Below are 22,940 nucleotides of genomic sequence, written 5' to 3' on the forward strand. Positions count from 1 at the left end.
CCGTCAACCCCTTTCGCTTCTGATTTGCTCAGTGAAAGGTCTATATCCACAGATGAACTTTTAACAGCTTTTTTTTGGCCAAACAATCGACCGGCTCATTCCCCTCAGCACCTCTATGTGCAGGGACCCACAAGGGGACATGAAGACCTTGAAAATGAAATAAAGTTTGAAGAACATCCAGCCAGTAAATCTGACCTACTGCTGGAAAGACCTGTTTTAAGACTAGTCAAACCTGCAAAGAATCTGAACAAATTATAACTTTGGAAGGACAGATTTCTTCCACCCACTGTAAGCCCAAAATGATGGCAACCAGTTCTGCAGTATACACTGACAAATAGCTAGGAAGTTGTTTCTTTATTGTTCCCTGTAATTCAGGCACAAAAACAGCCACTCCAACATTCCCAGTTAAATTATCTTTTGATCCATCAGTAAAAATGGTTAACATATCTCAATAATTTTCTTTAACATATTGATGAACCAACAGACTCTCAGGTATTCAGAATCCTTGGACTTTGTTAAATCATGCAACCTAAAATCAGCTAAAGCCATTGGAAAACACCACGGTGGGGTTACTGAGAAAGCTACAGTGAGACATATTGTGTAATCCAGCAAACCCATATTCCTAGCGTGATGAGAACCCAGCCACCCAAACTAAAAACACTCCCCTTGTGATGTTCCCAACAGTTTTTCAACAGACCTTTAACAGAGGGTGATCATTTCTCTGTCCCCTCAAGTTAACCCAGTATGATAACAACAACTTCATTCTCCACAACTCTAAAGACAATGTCCCATTTCAACCAGTAAAGCCAAAACAGGAGATGACCTTACTGCACCACAACACAGTCTTAAAACCTGAGCTTGTATCACATTCAAACATTTTAAATTTGAAGATGGTGCTGATCCATAAGCCACACAACCATATTCGAGAACCAATCTAATTCAACAATATCTATATATTGTAAATAGTCAACAGAGATTTTAGTGTAGCACCTCAAGAATACCCACATAGACACCTAAGGATATTTAATGCTCCATTACATTTGTCAACTAAATTACTGATATGGTGCTTCCACTTCAGCTTATTATCCAGCCACATGCCAAGAAATCTTACCACTGACACTTCTTCAAGATTTTGACTATATAAGTTCAAATTAAGTGCAGGTCTATTGATCCTCTTTGTAAAATATATAATTTGTGTTTTAGCTACTGAAAGCTTAAAACCCCATCTATATGCCTACTGTTCGATGCTATTAATTGCTAATTGCACCCTATATACAGTTAAATTGAAATTTCTACCTCTGATCCATAAAGCTCCATCATTTGCAAAACGTGATTTACCATTCTCTCTCATACAAGCTCAAACATACCTTTCCTATTCTTACCGGCATAGACTATCCAAATAAAACACTCAGAAAAAAATTGTATAGCCTTCCTCTCACTTCTAATTTCCATAATTTAATCAAAAAAACCCTCCTTCCATAGCATATCATATGCATTTTCTATATCAAAGAAGTTGCTATTACAACTTCTTTATTTACCTGGGCTTTCCTAATATCATAGAAACATAGAAACATAGAAAATAGGTGCAGGAGTAGGCCATTCGGCCTTCGAGCCTGCACCGCCATTTATTATGATCATGGCTGATCATCCAACTCAGAACCCAGCCTTCCCTCCATACCCCCTGACCCCTGTAGCCACAAGGGCCATATCTAACTTCCTTTTAAACATAGCTAATGAACTGGCCTCAACAGTTTGCTGTGGCAGAGAATTCCACAGATTCACCACTCTCTGTGTGAAGAAGTTTTTCCTAATCTCAGTCCTAAAAGGCTTCCCCTCTATCCTCAAACTGTGACCCCTCGTTCTGGACCTCCCCAACATCGGGAACAATCTTCCCGCATCTAGCCTGTCCAATCCCTTTAGGATCTTATACGTTTCAATCAGATCCCCCCTCAATCTTCTAAATTCCAACGAGTACAAGCCCAGTTCATCCAGTCTTTCTTCATATGAAAGACCTGCCATCCCAGGAATCAATCTGGTGAACCTTCTTTGTACTCCCTCTATGGCAAAGATGTCTTTCCTCAGATTAGGGGACCAAAACTGCACACAATACTCCAGGTGTGGTCTCACCAAGGCCTTGTACAACTGCAGTAGTACCTCCCTGCTCCTGTACTCGAATCCTCTCGCTATAAATGCCAGCATACCATTCGTCTTTTTCACCGCCTGCTGTACCTGCATGCCCATCTTCCAAACATAAAACTGAATCCAATGTCATTCTACCCTCCGAAATCGTTTCTGATAAAATGCTTTTTTTCATCCAAAATATAATTCTTCACCTCCCTCTGGTTCCCCTACTCATTTTTTGCATGGTCCACTCTCCTCTCCTATCAATTTTCTCCTGCAAGCCCTTTACCTCTTCCACTTATCACCTCCCAGCTTCTTACTTCATTTCCCCCTCCTCAGCCACCTACCTTTCCCCTCACCTTGTTTCGCCTTTCATCTGTCAACTTGTTCTCCTTCACCTCTCCCACCTTCCTAATCTTGGTTCTGCTCCCTTCCTTTCCAGTCCTAATGAAGGACCTTGGCCTGAAACGTCAACCGTTTATTCAATTCCATAAATGCTGCCTGACCTGCTGAGTTCCTCCAACATTCTATGGTTAGGCCACACTTAGATCCCCTCCAGTTCGCCTACCAGCCCCATTCTAGGAGTTGAGGATGCCATTGTCTACCTGCTGAACTGTGTCTATGCCCACCTGGACAAGCCAGCGAGCACTGTGAGGGTCATGTTTTTTGACTTCTCCAGTGTGTTCAACACCATCTGCCCTGCTCTGCTGGGGGAGAAGCTGACAGCAATGCAGGTGATGCTTCCGTGGTGTCATGGATTCTTGATTACCTGACTGGCAGACCACAGTACGTGTGCTTGCAACACTGTATGTCCGACAGAGTGATCAGCAGCACTGCAGCTCCAGACTCTGAGACTGTCTTGTCTCCCTTTCTCTTCACCATTTACACCTCGGACTTCAACTACTGCACAGAGTCTTGTCATCTTCAGAAGTTTTCGGATGACTCTGCCATAGTTGGACGCATCAGCAAGGGAGATGAGGCTGAGTACAGGGCTACGGTAGGAAACTTTGTCACATGGTGTGAGCAGAATTATCTGCAGCTTAACATGAAAAAGACTAAGGAGCTGGTGGTAGACCTGAGGAGAGCTAACGTACCAGTGACCCCTGTTTCCATCCAGGGGGTCAGTGTGGACATGGTGGAGGATTACAGATACCTGGGGATACAAATTGACAATAAACTGGACTGGTCAAAGAACACTGAGGCTGTCTACAAGAAGGGTCAGAGGCGTCTCTATTTCCTGAGGAGACTGAGGTCCTTTAACATCTGTCGGACGATGCTGAGGATGTTCTACGAGTCTGTGGTGGCCAGTGCGATCATGTTTGCTTTTGTGTGCTGGGGCAGCAGGCTGAGGGTAGCAGACACCAACAGAATCAACAAACTCATTCGTAAGGCCGGTGATGTTGTGGGGATGGAACTGGACTCTCTGACGGTGGTGTCTGAAAAGAGGATGCTGTCCAAGTTACATACCATCTTGGACAATGTCTCCCATCCACTACATAATGGACTGGTTGGGCACAGGAGTACATTCAGCCAGAGACTCATTCCACCGAGATGCAACACAGAGTGTCATAGGAAGTCATTCCTGCCTGTGGCCATCAAACTTTACAACTCCTCCCTTGGAGGGTCAGGCACCCTGAGCCAATAGGCTGGTCCTGGACTTATTTCCTGGCATAATTTACATATTTACATACTACTATTTAACTATTTATGGTTTTATTACTATTTAATTATTTGGTGCAACTGTAACGAAAACCAATTTCCCCCGGGATCAATAAAGTATGACTATGACTGTGTATGTTATTCAGTCCATTTCTTTGTACGACAATCTCGGAAGCTCCATTGCGTCATTCCCTTCCTCTCCTTAGTGTTTGCTACGGTAATTAGCTATTGCATCATGGGATTCATGGGCCAGAGATGAGGTGATAGCACTTTGGGTCTTTATCCAGTTCAGAATCGCGATCAGAATCAGGTTGAATCACTGGCATATGTTGTGAATTTTGTTGTTTTGCAGCAGCAGTACACATAATACAGAATTTTAGAAACTATAAATGACAATAAGGCTCTCCATTGGTCGAGGTCACCATAGATATTGTGTACCTGCTGTCTACATGATGTACAAGCCACCACCCAGGCCAGAGCAGTACGATATGGAGAGCCAGCTGTTCCCCTTGCAGCAGGCTCCCCTTCTCCAAACAGCCAATGAATCCAAAAGAACGGCAGAGACCACTGCAGTGTGGTACCAGTGGCATCGCAGGAGGTGCCAGTCAGTGTTGAACTCAATGTAGGATTGCCTTAGGGACCCCAGCTCCAGATTTTTCCTCGGGGTTTACTCCTGAATCCATCCCCATGAGTGGGTATAGCCGCAAGGCAGCGGAGATTTGAGATCAGAGATTCCCTTCTCCTAGATGAGCTGCCAGCTACGGCCGATGAGCCCCATCTGCCCGACGCGACTGGTCTTAAGGCGCCAGTAACCCACCTTTGCCCCTTCTCCTGTCCGTAGAAATGGTTCCGCTGGACTTAGTAGCCAAACCACACATGAAGGCCAGGAGTTGGACTTGGTTGTCAGAGGCTATTTGAGATGCATGCCATTGTTAGTTTTTAATAGGTAGCAGGAGCTTGTCCCCACTACTTCCCCCTCCCTCCAACTATAACAACAGTGCGAGGGGGAGGATAGGTAGGTGGGACATGCTCAGACCGGTGGTTTGAGATGTGTTTATTTTAATGAGAGGAGTATTATGAACAAAGTGGATGAACTTAGGACGTGGATCAGTACTTGCAGCTATGATGTTGTGGCCATTACAGAGACTTGGATGGCTCAGGGGGCAGGAATGGTAACTGCGAGTGCCAGGCTTTAGATGCTTCAGAAAGGACAGGGAGGGAGGCAAAAGAGGTGGGGGAGTGGCACTGTTGATCAGAGATAGTGTCACGGCTGCAGAAAAGGAAGAAGTCATAGAGGGATTGTCTACAGAGTCTCTATGGGTGGAAGTTAGGAGCAGGAAGGGGTCAATAACTCTACTGGGTGTTTTTTATAGACTACCCAAAGGTAACAGGGATATCAAGGAGCAGATAGGGAGACAGATTCTGGAAAGAAACAGAAAACCTACAGCACAGTACAGGCCCTTTGGCCCACAAAGCTGTGCCCAACATGCCCTTACCTTAGAAGTTACCTAGGGTTACCCATAACCCTCTATTTTTCTGAGCTCCATATACCTGTCCAGGAGTCTCTTAAAAGATCCTTTCATTTTCGCCTTCACCACCGTCGCCGGCAGCCCATTCCACACACTCACCATTCTCTGCGTAAAAAACTTACCCCTGACAGCTACCTCTGTACCTACTTCCAAGCACCTTAAAACTGTGCCCTCTAGTGCCAGCTATTTCAGCCCTGGGAAAAAGGCTCTGACTATCCACACGATCAATAACTCTCATCATCTTATACACCTCTATCAGCCTCCGTCACTCCGAGTACACTCAACCTATTCTCATAAGGCATGCTCCCCAATCCAGGCAAAATCCTTGTAAATCTTCTCTGCACCCTTTCTATTGTTTCCATATCTTCCTATAGTGAGGCGACCAGAACTGAGCACAGTACTCCAAGTGGGGTCTGACCAGGGTCCTATATAGCTGCAACATTACCTCTTGGCTCCTAAACACAATCCCACGATTGATGAAGGCCAATGCACTGTATGCTTTCTTAACCACAGAATCAACCTACACAGCAGCCTTGAGTGTCCTATGAACTCGGACCCCAAGATCCCTCTGATCTTCCACACTGCCAAGAGTCTTACCATTATTATATTCTGCCATCATATTTGATCTACCAAAATGACCCACCTCACACTTATCTGGGTTGAACTCCATCTGCCATTTCTCAGCCCAGTTTTGCATCCTATCAATGTCCCGCTGTAACCTCTGGCAGCCCTCCACACTATCCATAACACCCCCAACCTTTGTGTCATCAGCAAATTTATTAACCCATCCCCCCACTTTTTCATTCCGGTCATATATAAAAATCATGAAGAGTAGGGATCCCAGAACAGATCCCCGAGGCAGTCCACTGGTGACTGACCTCCTTGCAGAATATGACCCATTTACAACCACTCTTTGCCTTCTGTGGGCAAGCCAGTTCTGGATCCACAGAGCAATGTCCCCTTGGATCCCATGCCTCCTTACTTTTTCAATAAGCCTTGCATGGGGTACCTTATCAAATGCCTTGCTGAAATCCATATACACTACATCTACTGCTCTACCTTCATCAATGTGTTTAGTCACATCCTCAACAAATCAATCAATCAGGCTCATAAGATGGGGGTTAACCAATGTTATTCGGCTGTTAAAGAAAGGCTCTAAAAATAAACTCGAAAATATTAGGCCAGTGAGTTTGACATCAGCAGTGGGAAAGCTATTGAAAGGTATTCTAAGGGACTGGATATATGAGTATTTTGATAGATATGGACTAATTAGAGATAGTCAACATGGCTTTTTAAGAACAACTTTTTCCCCTCCGCTATCAGATTTCTGAAATGTCCAAGAACCCATGAAAACTACCTCACTATATGCTTTTTCTTGCACTACTTCCTTTTATAGATCTCTTATTGTAAATTGTGGTAACTTTCATGTACTGCATGACTGCTGCCACAAAACAACAAATTTTATGATATGCCTGTATGTCAGTGAAAAATCCAGCTGACTCGGACTCTCCCAAACATACTACTGCTGCTGGCAAGCCTTTCGTGTGGAACTTTGATAAAGGCTATTTTAAAAGTCCACGTACAAGGCATCCGCCACATTACACTGTTTGACCATCTCTGCCGCATGCGCGTGCACCCACACACAGTATACGCCCTTCTGATAACAATAATAACTTATTTATCGAGCACTTATTATACAGTTGATGCAGTTCAAAGTGCTTTACAATTGGATAAAGTGCAAACATGAAAATAAAAGGCAAAATTATATTAGTTTAAAGCAAGATTAAATAAATAGGGTTTGAGCTGGCATTTAGAATTGTCAACTGAGTCTGCATCCCTTACAGTTTTAGGTACCTGAGTTCCACAGTTTAGGAGTGAAGTTATAACAAGCTGACTTGCCAATTATCTTTTGAGAGAGATTGTTTAAGTTTAAGAGACTGGCGGAAGAAGACCTTAGAGCTTGTGCAGAATTATAAAATGAAACCGATTTGGTAATGTGCTCCGGTCCTAGACCATTGGGAGCTTTAAAAACAGGTAAGAGCGTTTTTAAAATCAATTCTAATAGATACAGGAAGCCATTGCAGAGTGACTAGAATGGGAATGATGTGCTCCCTTTTCGTGGTTTTAGTTAAAAGTCTAGCTGCAGTGTTTAAATGAGTTGAATAGATTGCTTTGGAAGGTCATAAAAATGGGCATTGCAGTAACCGAGTCTGTTCGATATAAAGATGTGAATAAAGCTTTCCTGAATCATTGTGTGTCAGAAATGGACACACCTTTGCAATGTTTTTAAGTGTAGAAATGCTGCTCCGGTCACTTTCTTTATGTGGGTTTTAAATTTGAAATCGGAATCAACGCTAACATCCAGCCTGAAGGATCATTGGGGACCCGAGTCACCCCAACCACAGACTCTTCCAGTTGCTACCATCCGGGAAATGGCACCACAGCATTAAAGCCAGGGCCAACAGGCTCCGGGACAGTTTCTTCCACCAGGCCATCAGCCTGATTAATTCGTGCCGATACAATTGTATTTCTAAGCTATATTGACTGTTCTGTTGTATATACTATTTACTAAAATTCTCACTTTGCACATTCAGATGGAGATGTAACTTAAAGATTTTTACTCCCTGCATATGTGAAGGATGTAAGAAATAATGTCAATTCAATTCAAAATTCAATGCAGGCTTGTTACTTCTGATTTTACAAGGGGAGCCAAGTTCCCAAGTTTATCAGGAAGTTTATTTCTTTTTGCTTTGGGACCAACCAAAAGTATTTCAGTTTTATCTTCAGGAAATTATGACTACAAATGCACACTCCATAATTCTCTTTCCACTTTATTAGGAAAGGAAGATCAGGAATGAAAAGACACTCTATTCCTTTCTCTGTCCTGGGAAAGCAGACAGCTAAAAAAAAAAGCAACACATAAAAGTTGCTGGTGAACGCAGCAGGCCAGGCAGCATCTATAGTCCTGACGAAGGGTCTCGGCCCAAAACGTCAACTGTACCTCTTCCTATAGATGCTGCCTGGCCTGCTGCATTCACCAGCAATTTTTATGTGTGTTGCTTGAAATTCCAGCATCTGCAGATTTCCTTGTGAGAGCTAAAAAAAAAGTCTGTGCTCAAAGCACATAAAGAGATAACAAGCTTAATGAATGGCCATGCTGGAATTCTGGGAACAGGTCCTGCTGGGCACTGGACCCCAATAAGATAGTGCCTTTTACCACAAAGGATCACCACCCTCCCCATGTAAAAATCATTCACACCCAAGCTGTCCACAAAATACCAGGAAAGAGAATTAATTAAGCTGTTGGCATTATTAAATCCAGATGAGAGGTCTCTTCAGAAACAGGAGGGGTTGAGTTTATGCAAATATCAAATATTTTATTTCATGTAGATATAACAATCCTATAACAAGGACAGGGGAGACAGACAGAGAGACAGGAAGACAGCGTTGCAGACAGACACAGAGAGATAGACAAAGCCAGAGAGACTGAGATACAGTGACAGACAGACAAAGAGATATACAGACAGAGACAGATAGGGAGAGCATGACAGGCAGAGAAGAGAGAGACTGACAGAGACAGAGAGAGGGAAACAGGCAGCGAGGCAGGCAGACTGACAAAGGGAGACAGACAGAGAAAGAGAGAGATGGACAGAGAAAGTGTGAGAGACAGACAGAGGATGAATCAGATTTCAGGCAGAAGTTTGAAGGAAGTATTTATACACCACCACAGTGAGGAATATCACACCAGCACAGAAACTGTACAGTGTCTACTCTCTCGAGCCCAGACGGGGCAGTGCCTGACCCATTCAGTGGAGAAGTGATCACGAACGGTGTCCATGTGGCCTCTGAGTTCATTGCCACGACATCCCTACGGCCAATCGCTTTCTGCCCCATTCACCTGATGGGGATGGGGTACCAGTCAGTGATCAAGGCTCACTAAGTCTCCAATCACATCTCGTCCGCATGCCCCGGTTTGGATGAGTCGGAATCCTTGGGTAATGGACCGTGGCCCAGAGGTCGAAGGTCAGAGGTCGAGTTGGAGGCCGTGCCAGGGTCAGATGAATCCAGTGAAGGAATGACATCCTGGTGGGCAACGTTGGGTACTGGTGGGAATCCGGTCACGGGCGGTTTCGGCAGGGGGGCTGCAGGGTCCTGCCGCTCCTCCTGCTCCCGCAGAGCTGCGGCATCCGGCGCCGCCATCTCAGCGTGTTCTGACCTCCGCGAGGATTCCAGGTCATTCAGGATTGTCCGGGAGATCACTGCAGAGGGAGAGAGAGGAGTGGTGATGCTGGGCTAGGTGATCCATCCAGACCAATGTATACTCTGGCAAAGGTTGGTGAGAAGGGGAGGCAAGGAGGGTGTCCAGTGCTGTGGAAGGGGCGGCGAGGAGGGAGAACTATGCCATGGGGATGGTGAAGAGGGAGAATCACATGACGGGAGGGATGGTGAGGAGGGAGAATCGCGTGACGGAAGGGGTTGGTGAGGAGGGAGAATCGCACAGCGGGAGGGGTTGGTGAGGAGGGAGAATCGCGTGACGGGAAGGGTTGGTGAGGAGGGAGAATCGCACAGTGGGAGGGGTGGTGAGGAGGGAGAATCATGCGATGGGAGGGATGGTGAGGAGGGAGAATCGCGCGACAAGAGGGGTGGTGAGGAGGGAGAATCGCACGACAAGAGGGGTGGTGAGGAGGGAGAATCGCGCGACAAGAGGGATGGTGAGGAGGGAGAATCGCGCGACAAGAGGGGTGGTGAGGAGGGAGAATCACGCGACAAGAGGGGTGGTGAGGAGGGAGAATCACGCGATGGGAGGGGTTGGTGAGGAGGGAGAATCGCACAGCGGGAGGGGTTGGTGAGGAGGGAGAATCGCATGACGGAAGGGGTTGGTGAGGAGGGAGAATCGCGTGACGGAAGGGATTGGTGAGGAGGGAGAATCGCGCGGCGGAAGGGGTTGGTGAGGAGGGAGAATCGCGCGACGGGAGGGGTTGGTGAGGAGGGAGAATCGCGCGACGGGAGGGATGGTGAGGAGGGAGAATCGCGCAACGGGAGGGATGGTGAGGAGGGAGAATCGTGCGATGGGAGGGATGGTGAGGAGGGAGAATTGCACTACGGGAGAGGTGGTAAGGACAAAGAACTGCGCTATGGGAGGGGTGGTGAGGAGGGAGAATCGCACAGCGGGAGGGGTGGTGAGGACGAAGAACTGCACTATGGGAGAAGTGGTGAGGATGAAGAACTGCGCTATGGGAGGGGTGGTGAGGAGGGAGAATTGCACTACGGGAGAGGTGGTGAGGACGAAGAACTGCGCTATGGGAGGGGTGGTGAGGAGGGAGAATCGCACAGCGGGAGGGGTGGTGAGGACGAAGAACTGCGCTATGGGAGGGGTGGTGAGGAGGGAGCACCATGGTGCGGGTTAAGAATCCCTGAGTGAAAAGCAAGACCCTGCACAAGTAGGTCGGGGTGGGGGGGCGGTGTTGTGGAAGTAAACAGGGCCAGACGGGACAGCACTGTACAATAGGTCTGTACCTCCAGTGGGTTTGTATCCCTGAGGATTGACTGGAGTCTCCAGGCTGAATGGGCTATAACTGGGGAATATCAGCAACATCAGGGAGCAGACCAGGATCTGCGGAAGCACAAACAGTGTTTTCCAATTTATTAATAAAATAATATTAATAAATTTTCCCTGAAATAATTGTCAATGACATCCTATTGATAACATATCAATAACATATTGACAATATAGCGATGCAATTACAAAGAAGGCATGGCAGTGGCTATATTTCATTTGGAGCCTGAAGAGATTTGATACGGCACCAAAGACACTAGCACATTTCGATAGATGTACTGTGGAGAGCATTCTAACTGTTTCCATCACTGTCTGTTATGAGGCAGGGTTGGGTGGGTGGGGGGGGGGGCGGTACTCCATACAGTATCGGAAAAAGTTCCAGAAAGTTGTAAACTCAGCCAGCTCCATTCTGGGAATTAGCCTCTCCAGCATCGAGGACATCTTCAAAACACAATGTCTCTAGAAGGCAGCATCCATTATTAAGGACCCCCATCACCCCTTTTCATTACTAGCATTAAGGATGACGTACTGGAGATTGAAGACACACACTCAACATTTCAGGAAGAGCTTCTTCCCCTCTGCCATCAGATTTCTGAATGGACAATGAACCCACGGACACTTCCTCAGCAATTTTGTTCCTTCTCTTTTTGTACTACTTAATATAATTTTCTCTTGTTATATATATTCAATGTAATTTATCATTTTTTATTATGTATTTCAATGTACTGCTGCCACAAAACAACAAATTTCATGACAAGTGCTAGTAATATTCAACCTGATTCTCATTCTGTTTCTGGATAATCTTGCATTGTTTCCTCTTGGAGGCTGAGGGGAGATTTGATAGAGGTTTATAAGATTATGAGAGGCACAGAAGTAGACAGGCTGTTTTCCAAAGGTCTAATACCAGAGGGCATGTATTTAAGGTGAGAGGAGTAGGTTCAAAGGGGATGTGAGGGGCAAGTTTTTATTTTTTTTCACACAGAGAGTGGTGGGTGCCTGGAATACACTGCCTGGGGCAGTGGTAAAGGCAGAAACATTAGAGACTTTTAACACACAGCAAAGTTGCTGGTGAACGCAGCAGGCCAGGCAGCATCTCTAGGAAGAGGTACAGGCGACGTTTCGGGCCGAGATCCTTCGTCAGGACTAACTGAAGGAAGAGCTAGTAAGAGATTTGAAAGTGGGAGGGGGAGGGGGAAGATCCGAAATGATAGGAGAAGACAGGAGGGGGAGGGATGGAGCCAAGAGCTGGACAGGTGATTGGCAAAAGGGATACGAGAGGATCATGGGACAGGAAGCCCAGGGAGAAGGAAAAGTGGGAGGGGGGGAAAAACCCAGAGGATGGGCAAGGGGGATAGTCAGAGGGACAGAGGGAGAAAAAGGAGAGAGAGAGAGAAAGAATGTGTGTGTATAAATAAATAACGGATGGGGTACGGGGGGGAGGTGGGGCCTTAGCGGAAGTTAGAGAAGTCAATGTTCGTGCCATCAGGTTGGAGGCTACCCAGACGGAATATAAGGTGTTGTTCCTCCAACCTGAGTGTGGCTTCATCTTTACAGTAGAGGAGGCCATGGATAGACATATCAGAATGGGAATGGGATGTGGAATTAAAATGTGTGGCCTCTTCCTTCAGTTAGTCCTGATGAAGGGTCTCGGCCCAAAACGTCAACTGTACCTCTTCCTAGAGATGTTGCCTGGCCTGCTGCGTTCACCAGCAACTTTGGTGTGTGTTGCTTGAATTTCCAGCATCTGCAGAATTCCTCATGTTTACGTTTTTAGACTTTTAACAGATGTTTAGATAGGTAGATGAATGTGAGGGAATTGGGAGGATATGGACATTGTGTAGGAACAGTTATTACCCCTCAACTACCAGGCTCTTGAACCAAAGGGGACAACTTCACTTAATTTCACTTGTCCCATCACTGAACTGTTCCCACAACCTATGGACTCACTCTTAAGGACTCTTCATCTCATGTTCTCGATTTTATAGCTTATTTATTATTATTATATTTCTTTATTTTGTATTTGCACGGTTTGTTGTCTTTTGCATGAGTTGAAAGCCCATGTTGAAGTGGCCTTTCATTGATTCTATTATGGTTATTATTGTATTATCAATTTATTGAGTATGCCCACAAGAAAAAGAATCTCAGAGTTGTATATGGTGACATATACATTGGCGTTGTACCTTCATCTGAACCCTGCTCACAACACTGTACACTACAGTGGACTTTGTTTTTGTTATAATTGCATTCTGTTTCGTATGATTTATAATAAAATTTATGCTGTTCTTGTGAAAGGTGTGTCTTTAATGCTATGTGCCCCTGATGCTGCTGCAAGTAAGGTTTCATTGCACGGGTCAAATTATGTAATAGCAGAAGGCTGAAATGTAAGGTGAGAGGAGAGTGCAAGTATATTCGTAATTTTGAGATTTTTAATGTACTTAATCTTACAATGTGACAAAATGGAACCCGTATAATCCCAGAGTGCTTTGCTATATGTGAAATGTGTATGTGGCAGGAGGCATGTAATGTTCTGATCATTTTTCAATGTGTAACTAAGGCAAGGTTGGTACATTGCGTGACTGCAGCTGCTAAGTGAAGGACTTGACACCCAGAACAGATAACAGCCAAGGAATAGCCTGAACACTTGTATTTTAAAACAAAATAACTTTGAAAGCTGTAAAACAAAAGCCGCCTGCCATTCATGGAGGAGTAGAGGAGATCTTCTCCTTACAAATAATAAACATGCATTTGAACAGATCTACCCTGCATTTTTTTTGGTTCTTTGCTATAAGATCTAACGAAAGGTACACAACAGGGTAGGAAGTTCAAAGGATAAGTACGGGTCAAAGTTTTGTTTCTTTCTTAAAAAACACAGAAGTGGTGGGTGCCTGGGTTGTGTGGTAGAGGCAAGTATGATAAAGACGTACAAATCGCTCTTGTTCTTTATGTGCCATGTCATATGACATAGGCAATCATGATCTTTCCGTGACCATGATTGTTCTCAGCAAATTTTTCTGCAGAAGTGGTTTGCCATTGCCTTCTTCTGGGCAGTGTCTTTACAAGACGGGTGACCCCAGCCATTATTATTACTCGTCAATAATTGTCAGCATGGCATCAGTGGTCACAACCAGGGCTTATGATGTGCACCAGCTGCTCATATGGCCATCCACCACCTGCACCATAGCTTCATGTGACCCTGATCAGGGGCTAAGCAGGTGCTACACCTTACCCAAGGGTGACCCGCAGGCCAGCAGAGGGAAGGAGCGCCCTACACCTCTTTTAGCAGAGATGTATCTCCACCCCGCCACCAGCTTTTACATACACAAGTGAAGATGTAAGGAATAGAGGGATGTGGAAACTGTGCAGGCAGAAGTGATTAGTTTAGTTAGGCATTTAATTGCTGGTTTAATTAGTTTTAGTGCTGCAGAATGTAAAGATAAAGATTAACTTTATTTCACACATGTATATTGAAATACTAAAACCTACAGTGAATGCATCGTTTGCATCAAGTCCCATTTCCCTCCTGGGAAAAAGTCTCCGGCTCTCCACTCAGTCAATGCCTCTTATCAACCTGTTCACTCTATCAAGTCACCTCTCATCCTCCTTCGCTCCAAAGAAAAAAGCCCTAGCTTGCTCAATCCATCTTCTTAAAAGATGTTTTCTAACCCAGGCAAGGTTTCAAATCTAGGTTTTATAGAACTGCAATTGTGGCTATCAAACTCAGTCCTTGACTAATGAAAGCCCAAAATAAAAGCCTTAGTTCGCTCAGCTTTTTCTCTTAAGACATGCTCTCTAACCCAGGCAGCATCCTGGTCGATCTCCTCTCTAAAGCTTCAACATCCTTCCTATAATGAGGCGACCAGAACGGAACACAATACTGCTTGTGTGGTCTATCCAGAGTTTTATAGAGCTGCAACATTATCTCGCGGCTCTTAAGCGCTGAGTAATGAAAGTCAAAGTACTATACACCTTCTCAACAACCCTATCAACTTCATGGCAACTTTGAGGGATCTACAGACATGGATAATCTAAATGTACCTAACTTCTCGTAGAAGAGTACAGCACAGGAAAAGGGCATTTGGCCCACAATGTTGTGCTGAACCAGCTAAAAAGGAAATCAAAAACACCCAAACACTAATCCCTTCTACCCATACCATGTCCATAACCCTCCATCCTCCTTACATCTATGTGCCTATCCAAACGCCTCTTAAAAGCCTGTAATGTATTTGCCTCTACCACCATACCAGGCAGCGCATTCCAGACATCCACCACTCTCTGAGTAAAAACACTGAGCACCCCACATCCCCCTTTAACCTAACCCCCCTCACCTTCAATGCATGCCCTCTGGTATTAGACAATTTTACCCTGGGAAAACAGTTATTCCCTGTCTACTCTATCCATGCTCATAATCTTATAAACCTCTATCAGATCTCCGCTCAGCCTCTGGCGCTCCAGAGAAAACAACCCAAGTTGATCCAGCCTCTCATGATACCACATGCCCTCTAAACCAGGCAGTATCCTGGTAAACCTCTTCTGCACCCTCTCCAAAACCTCAGCATCCTTCTTATACTGGGGCGACCAGAACTGTGTGCAATACTCCAGATGTGGCCTAACCAGAGTTTTATGAAGTTGCAACATAATGACTCCTAATGACTAATACTCTGACCGAGGCCAAACCCCAGTGAATCTGTTTTGCACCGTTTCACAAGGCGCAAGGAATGCATTGGTGCACTTGTGCATTGACTTTGCACCCCACCCCCTCGCGCTCGAAACTATGGATGCCCGCTTGGTGTTGCAGCTCCCCATCCCTCCACTGGTGTTTCTGCGAACTTACCATGACACAGGTGCTGGTCTGGGCTGCTTTGTTTGATGTCTGCTTGATGAGAGACTGCAGTCTACGTAGTTGGCTGATCAGAGACCTGCAGGAGGGGATAAGAAGCAGCAACACAAAATGTCTGAGGCTGTAAGAAGCACATCACGAGAGTCGTCCTCCCCTCTCCCTCAGCCACGGAAAGCCACACACCACCTCTTACACTTCCACAGACCTGTTTCTGATCATGTTTCTGCAGAGCCTTTCCCCTTGCTGTCTTGGATAATTTATGTCTTGTGTGTTGTCCGTACGTACTTGACACTGCTGCAAGTTTTCTGTTGGACCTGTACCTCGCCATACTAACGCCATGGCCGAGAGCGCTCGCCAGCATCTGTTTCAGATTCTGATTTATTTATCAACTATACATTGAAACGTGGGCACGTGGCCAAGTGGTTAAGGCATTGGACTAGCAACCTGAAGGTCGTGAGTTCAAGCCCCAGCCGGGGAAACATGTTGTGTCCTTGAGCAAGGCACTTAATCACACATTGCTCTGCGACGACACTGGTGCCAAGCTGTATGGGTCCTAATGCCCTTCCCTTGGACAACATCGGTGTCGTGGAGAGGGGAGACATGCTGCATGGGCAACTGCTGGTCTTCCATACAACCTTGCCCAGGCCTGCGCCCTGGAGAGTGAAGACTTTCCAGGTGTAGATCCATGGTCTCGCAAGACTAACGGATGCCTTTTCATCGAAACATACAGAGAAAAGCGTAGCTTACATCAACAACCAACACAAGCCTAAGGATGTGTGGGGGCAGCCCGCAATTGTCGCCAACAAAGCGTGCCCACAATGTTCCACAGAACACAACAAATAACAGTAAATGACATAAGGCAAACAAGCCCCTACCGTCCGACACACACAGACAATCCTCCAACTCAAGGGTAGGCCTTTGGACCTCCACTCCCCAGGCTTCGACGCCCAGACTTCCCATCTACTCATGGGCTTCGATCTTCGGTAACCAGCCCTGGACTAGCTGATGACCAGACCCTGAACTTAGGCCTCGAACTCTAGGTCGCTGACTTACCGGCCCTTGTGTCTCTTGCTTGCATGAGCATCCGATCCTGGACATTCCTGGGACTCAACGACCCAGGGCAGCTCGACATCCACGGATGTCATGTGTCTAGATCACTGGCCTTTGAGCACAAAGCGGAGGCCTGTACTCCAATGTCCCTTGTCACACATTCACATCACTGGCCTTCAAGCATGGGGCAGAGCCGAGACTCTGGATGCTTTTTGAAATATTCCACATCGCTAGCCTTCAAACACGGCGCAGACACCTAGATTCTGGATGTCCTTTGAAACACCCCACGTAACTAGCCTTCAAAAACAGCGCAGAGGCCTGGGCTCCGGACTCTTATTTCCTCAGGAGGCTAAGGAAATTTGGCATGTCCCTTTAGACCCTCACCGTTTTTTAATTGGTACACCACAGAAAGCATCCCATCTGGATACAATGGCAATGGCTCTTCCCAGACTGCATGACATTGAACACAGCCCAATCCATCACGAAAACCAGCCACTGACACTGTCTACACTTCCCACTGCCGTGGGAAAGCAGCCAACATAATAAAGGACCCCTTTCAACCCCCTGCCACGAGAAGATACAAAAGCCTGAAAGCACATAACACCAGGCTCAAGGACAGCATCTACCCCAGACTCTTGAAAGAAGCTTTCAATGACAAAAAGGTGAACTCCTCATCTTCCTGTCTAACTTATTTGTCTACCTGCTTCACACTTCAGACTTGTTTAATTATCACATGTACACTGATGATTCACCTGCCTTGTCAACCAACACAAACAAGGACAGCCCGCAAGTGTTGCCACATTCTGGTGCCAACATAGCATACCCACAGTTCAGCAAAATTCCTCCACATTATATTCTCCCCCGTGCATCCACATTCCCCCTCACCTAGTCTCACCTATCACCAGCAGGCTTGTACTCCTTCAATCTCCCCCCTCCCACCTTCTTATTCTGGCTACTGCCCCCTTTCCTTTCCAGTCCTCCTGAAGGGTCTTGGCCCGTAACATTGACTGTTTATTCATTTCCATACATGCTCCTTGGTCTGCTGAGTTCCTCCAGCATTCTGTGTGTGTTGCTCTGGACTTCCCCTCCGAGAGGACCACAACCTTGTGGTAGGGTTTGGAGGCTTGTGTGCCTCAATGATGTGAAGAGCTATGCTGGCTGGAGTCAGGGCTTTATGCTTTGAACTGTTTGGCATGGCTGACCCTACCAAGGGCCAAAAGGTAGATGCCAAGAGTGGTCCACCAGTATTCCAGGTTTGGGGGTTCAGCTCAGGGATAACCCTGATTGGTAAAACAAAATTGTTATGGAAACAGCAATGAAGATTCCTTCTACATCAGATGGTATTCCTGAGTCTCCACCTGTCCTTTCCTGGCTGACAGTAGTGAAAACCGAGAGGAAGCTACTGGCATGATGAAGGAAGCCCTGAACACTGCCAAGACCAAGATCAAAATTGATTTTCTGGAATATATGGACTATGTACAACACTGGAACGCTACACAAGTAACTGCAGAAATGTGTTGTTACAATTTACATACACTGGGCAGCAGTGAAAGCAGATAGACAGGGTCTGGCAGACTAAAAGCAACAACTGGTGAAACAGTTTTATACTCGGGAAGAGAAAGTGGTCAGCATCATGATGGTGTAGCTGTCATTTTGAAGAAAGGCTTTGAGAAGTGCTTGCTGCAGTGGAAACCAATCAACAGTAAGCTGATGAGAGTCAGGCTGAAAGGGAAGCAAGTGAACATGACTGATCCAGTGCTGAGCTCCAACTAACGACAATGAAATTGAAGGAAAGGATGTCGTGGGCACGCAACAACGTGGAATAATTGTGACAAAAGAACCAGTTATCAGAAGATTGATGCTGATAAGAGGACAATGGGGGAACATTCAAAATGCTAATAAGGGAGAGACGAGAGAGATTACCGAAAGGAGACACAGTTCCGAGTATTGTCAGAGACCAGTTACTTTGAACTGTTTGAAGTTTGATGGACAGGCGATACCCCAGCAGGGGGATAAAAGGAACAGGTTCACTAAGGCAAGACACGACACCACGAGGTAACGAGACCCTGGAAGCGGTGTGCCCCCACAAGTTGGTGGAGTTTTGGAGGTCTGGTCGCGGGACCAGCCATAGAGCACAGGGTGGAAAGATACGGTTGGGCGGGAACCTGGTGTGTGTGTCCGCCCTTGCCTGGGTGCCAGGTTCACCGCAGAAGAACGATCGTATCTGGAACGGAGGGGTCACAGTCGGTGACCTCAGAAGACATTATAAAGGGCTCACCCGAAAGCTAACTGCGAGGAATATCGAAGGTCTGTTTGGAATCTGATTTGAATATTCATTCGCTCACTCTCTCTCTCCCCCCTTCGGCACAACAGCGATTACTGCGAACTGAACTAAATTGAACTGAACTCTGTCACTTGTGACTGATCATTTTACCCCTAGACTGCGATAGAGCTTGATTGATCCTATTATCCTAGTTCTGTGTACATGTGTGTTTATTCATTGCTAACCTGTTGCATTTATATCCTTACTATTAGAGGACTGTGTTACTTATTTCTTTAATAAAACTTTCTTAGTTCCAGCAATCCAGACTCCAACTAAGTGGTCCATTTCTGCTGGTTTGGCAACCCAGTTACAGGGTACGTAACATAATGAATAACAACGGTGAAAAACTGGTGGAATTCTGTGCCATGAATAATCTGGTCACCTCTTTCCACACCGTGAAATCCAGAGACTGACACGGTGCTCACGCAAAGGACACGACAAGAACCAGACTGACTATTTGAAGATCAATGGTCAGTGGAGACGATCCTTGCAGGGTGCAACGATGAAGAGAGGAAGTGATCACCACCTTGTTGTAGCCGAGATGGAACTGAGAACCACTGGGACCAGAACATGTGTACAAAGATGCTTTGATGTTGAGAATCTCAAGGACACCAGTGTGAGCTCTGCCTTCACCATTCCGCTTAAGCACAGATTTCACCCTTTGCAAGACCCTGATGAAGATGTCTCAGTAGACAAGGTCAACAGAATGTAGAAGTGGATTGCCCCAGTCTTCAAGAAAAGCAATGAGGCTTGTCTAGGTAACAGAGCTGGAAAGAAGAACAAAGAACGGATATAGCAGGAAACATGGACAGCCTTAGAAGAAAGCTGGAAAATTAGAAAAAAAAAGTGTCAGATGCACTCAACACAAATTAAGCTGAAACTTTAATTAGCATATACTGAAGCTAACAAGAAAGTGAAGAATCTTACAAGAAAGAATAAGAGAATTTACATGGAAGACCTTGCAGTAGAGGCCAAAGCAGCAGCTAGGGAAATAAAAACAAGGTTTCAAAATTAGTGTGTGGAAAGTTGCAGGTCAGATCCAGTGGTCCTGAGAGAGATTAGAACCGTCTGCTTCTGACAACTGAGAAAGATCAAGAAGCACGATGGACAGAGTAACTAGAGGATTACTGAATAGACCACCACCAAATGAAGAACCTGGCATACAAGAGGCAGCAGAGGACCTCGACATCAACACAGATCCACCCAAGAATAAAGAAATTGTTGCTGCGATTAAATCATTAAAGAACAGCCAAGCCCCGGGACTCGACAAGTTGAATCCCAAACTGTTCAAAGCTGAACCAAAGGTTGCAGCAACCATCCTGCAACCACTGTTCACTATAATCTGGGAATGGGGACAGGAAAACACCAACTGTACAAAAGGAGTTGTTGTTAGGTCCTCAAGAAAGGAGCACGGTGACCGCAACAACTGGCGTGGCACCTCACTTTAAACTAGAATGGTTGGGGGGTGGGAATCAAATTAAAGAGGCTAGGCGAGAGGAGGTTAGTTCACAACAGGGGGATGGGAACCAGTGCAGAGAGACAGAGGGGTGTAAAGTGAGGGTAGAAGCAAAAAGTAGTAAGGAGAAAAGTAAAAGTGGCAGGCCGACAAATCCAAGGCAAGCATCAAGAAGGGCTAAGAGAGCTGTAAAAGAGCGCCTGAAGGCTTTGTGTGTCAATGCCAGGAGCATTCGTAACAAGGTGGATGAATTGAAAGTGCAGATTGTTATTAATGATTATGATATAGTTGGGATCAAAGAGACATGGCTCCAGGGTGACCAAGGATGGGAGCTCAACGTTCAGGGATATTCAATATTCAGGAGGGATAGACATGAAAGAAAAGGAGGTGGGGTGGCGTTGCTGGTTAAAGAAGAGATTAACGCAATAGAAAGGAAGGACATAAGCCGGGAAGATGTGGAATCGATATGGGTAGAGCTGCATAACACTAAGGGGCAGAAAACGTTGGTGGGAGTTGTGTACAGGCCACCTAACAGTAGTAGTGAGGTCGGGGATGGTATTAAACAGGAAATTAGAAATGTGTGCAATAAAGGAACAGCAGTTATACTGGGTGACTTCAATCTACATGTAGATTGGGTGAACCAAATTGGTAAAGGTGCTGAGGAAGAGGATTTCTTGGAATGTATGCGGGATGGTTTTTTGAACCAACATGTCGAGGAACCAACTAGACAGCAGGCTATTCTAGACTGGGTTTTGAGCAATGAGGAAGGGTTAATTAGCAATCTTGTCGGGAGAGGCCCCTTGGGTAAGAGTGACCATAATATGGTGGAATTCTTCATTAAGATGGAGAATGACATAGTTAATTCAGAAACAAAGGTTCTGAACTTAAAGAGGGGTAACTTTGAAGGTGTGAGACGTGAATAGCTAAGATAGACTGGCAAATGACACTTAAAGAATTGACGGTGGATATGCAATGGCAAGCATTTAAAGATTGCATGGATGAACTACAACAATTGTTCATCCCAGTTTGGCAAAAGAATAAATCAAGGAAGGTAGTGCACCCATGGCTGACAAGAGAAATTAGGATAGTATCAATTCCAAAGAAGAAGCATAAAAATTAGCCAGAAAAAGTGGCTCACCTGAGGACTGGGAGAAATTCAGAGTTCAGCAGAGGAGGACAAAGGGCCTAATTAGGAAGGGGAAAAAAGATTATGAGAGAAAACTGGCAGGGAACATAAAAACTGACTGTAAAAGCTTTTATAGATATGTAAAAAGGAAAAGACTGGTAAAGACAAATGTAGGTCCCCTACAGACAGAAACAGGTGAATTGATTATGGGGAGCAAGGACATGGCAGACCAATTGAATAATTACTTTGGTTCTGTCTTCGCTAAGGAGGACATAAATAATCTTCCAGAAATAGTAGGGGACAGAGGGTCCAGTGAGATGGAGGAACTGAGCGAAATACATGTTAGTAGGAAAGTGGTGTTAGGTAAATTGAAGGGATTAAAGGCAGATAAATCCCCAGGGCCAGATGGTCTGCATCCTAGAGTGCTTAAGGAAGTAGCCCAAGAAATAGTGGATGCAGTAGTGATAATTTTTCAAAACTCATTAGATTCTGGACTAGTTCCTGAGGATTGGAGGGTAGCTAATGTAACCCCACTTTTTAAAAATGGAGGGAGAGAGAAACCGGGGAATTATAGACCGGTTAGCCTAACGTCGGTGGTGGGGAAACTGCTGGAGTCAGTTATCAAAATTGTGATAACAGCACATTTGGAAAGCGGTGAAATCATCGGACAAAGTCAGCATGGATTTGTGAAAGGAAAATCATGTCTGACGAATCTCATAGAATTTTTGAGGATGTAACTAGTAGAGTGGATACGGGAGAACCAGTGGATGTGGTATATTTGGATTTTCAAAAGGCTTTTGACAAGGTCCCACACAGGAGATTAGTGTGCAAACTTAAAGCACACGGTATTGGGGGTAAGGTATTGATGTGGATAGAGAATTGGTTAGCAGACAGGAAGCAAAGAGTGGGAATAAACGGGACCTTTTCAGAATGGCAGGCAGTGACTAGTGGGGTACCGCAAGGCTCAGTGCTGGGACCCCAGTTGTTTACAATATATATTAATGACTTGGATGAGGGAATTAAATGCAGCATCTCCAAGTTTGCGGATGACACGAAGCTGGGCGGCAGTGTTAGCTGTGAGGAGGATGCTAAGAGGATGCAGGGTGACTTGGATAGGTTGGGTGAGTGGGTAAATTCATGGCAGATGCAATTTAATGTGGATAAATGTGAAGTTATCCACTTTGGTAGCAAAAATAGGAAAACAGATTATTATCTGAATGGTGGCCGATTAGGAAAAGGGGAGGTGCAACGAGACCTGGGTGTCATTATACACCAATCATTG

General features: G+C 45.5%; 1 protein-coding gene across 1 annotated transcript in view; it reads right to left on the bottom strand.

Annotated features, from left to right (window-relative positions):
• Positions 1-8,338: 8,338 nt before the first annotated feature.
• Positions 8,339-22,940, bottom strand: part of LOC134358024 (cyclic AMP-responsive element-binding protein 3-like protein 4) — a 43,850-nt gene continuing 29,248 nt past the window's right edge. Inside the window, exons 9-11 of the mRNA XM_063069894.1 lie at positions 15,698-15,782; positions 10,827-10,923; positions 8,339-9,568 (exon numbers count right to left, since the gene is read on the bottom strand). Coding sequence (XP_062925964.1) covers positions 9,258-9,568; positions 10,827-10,923; positions 15,698-15,782 — 493 coding nt within the window. The 3' untranslated portion in view covers positions 8,339-9,257. The remainder of the gene's footprint in view (positions 9,569-10,826; positions 10,924-15,697; positions 15,783-22,940) is intronic.

The sequence above is a fragment of the Mobula hypostoma genome, chromosome 2 (genome assembly GCF_963921235.1).
Source record: "Mobula hypostoma chromosome 2, sMobHyp1.1, whole genome shotgun sequence".
In the NCBI taxonomy this organism is placed as follows: Eukaryota; Metazoa; Chordata; class Chondrichthyes; order Myliobatiformes; family Myliobatidae; genus Mobula; species Mobula hypostoma.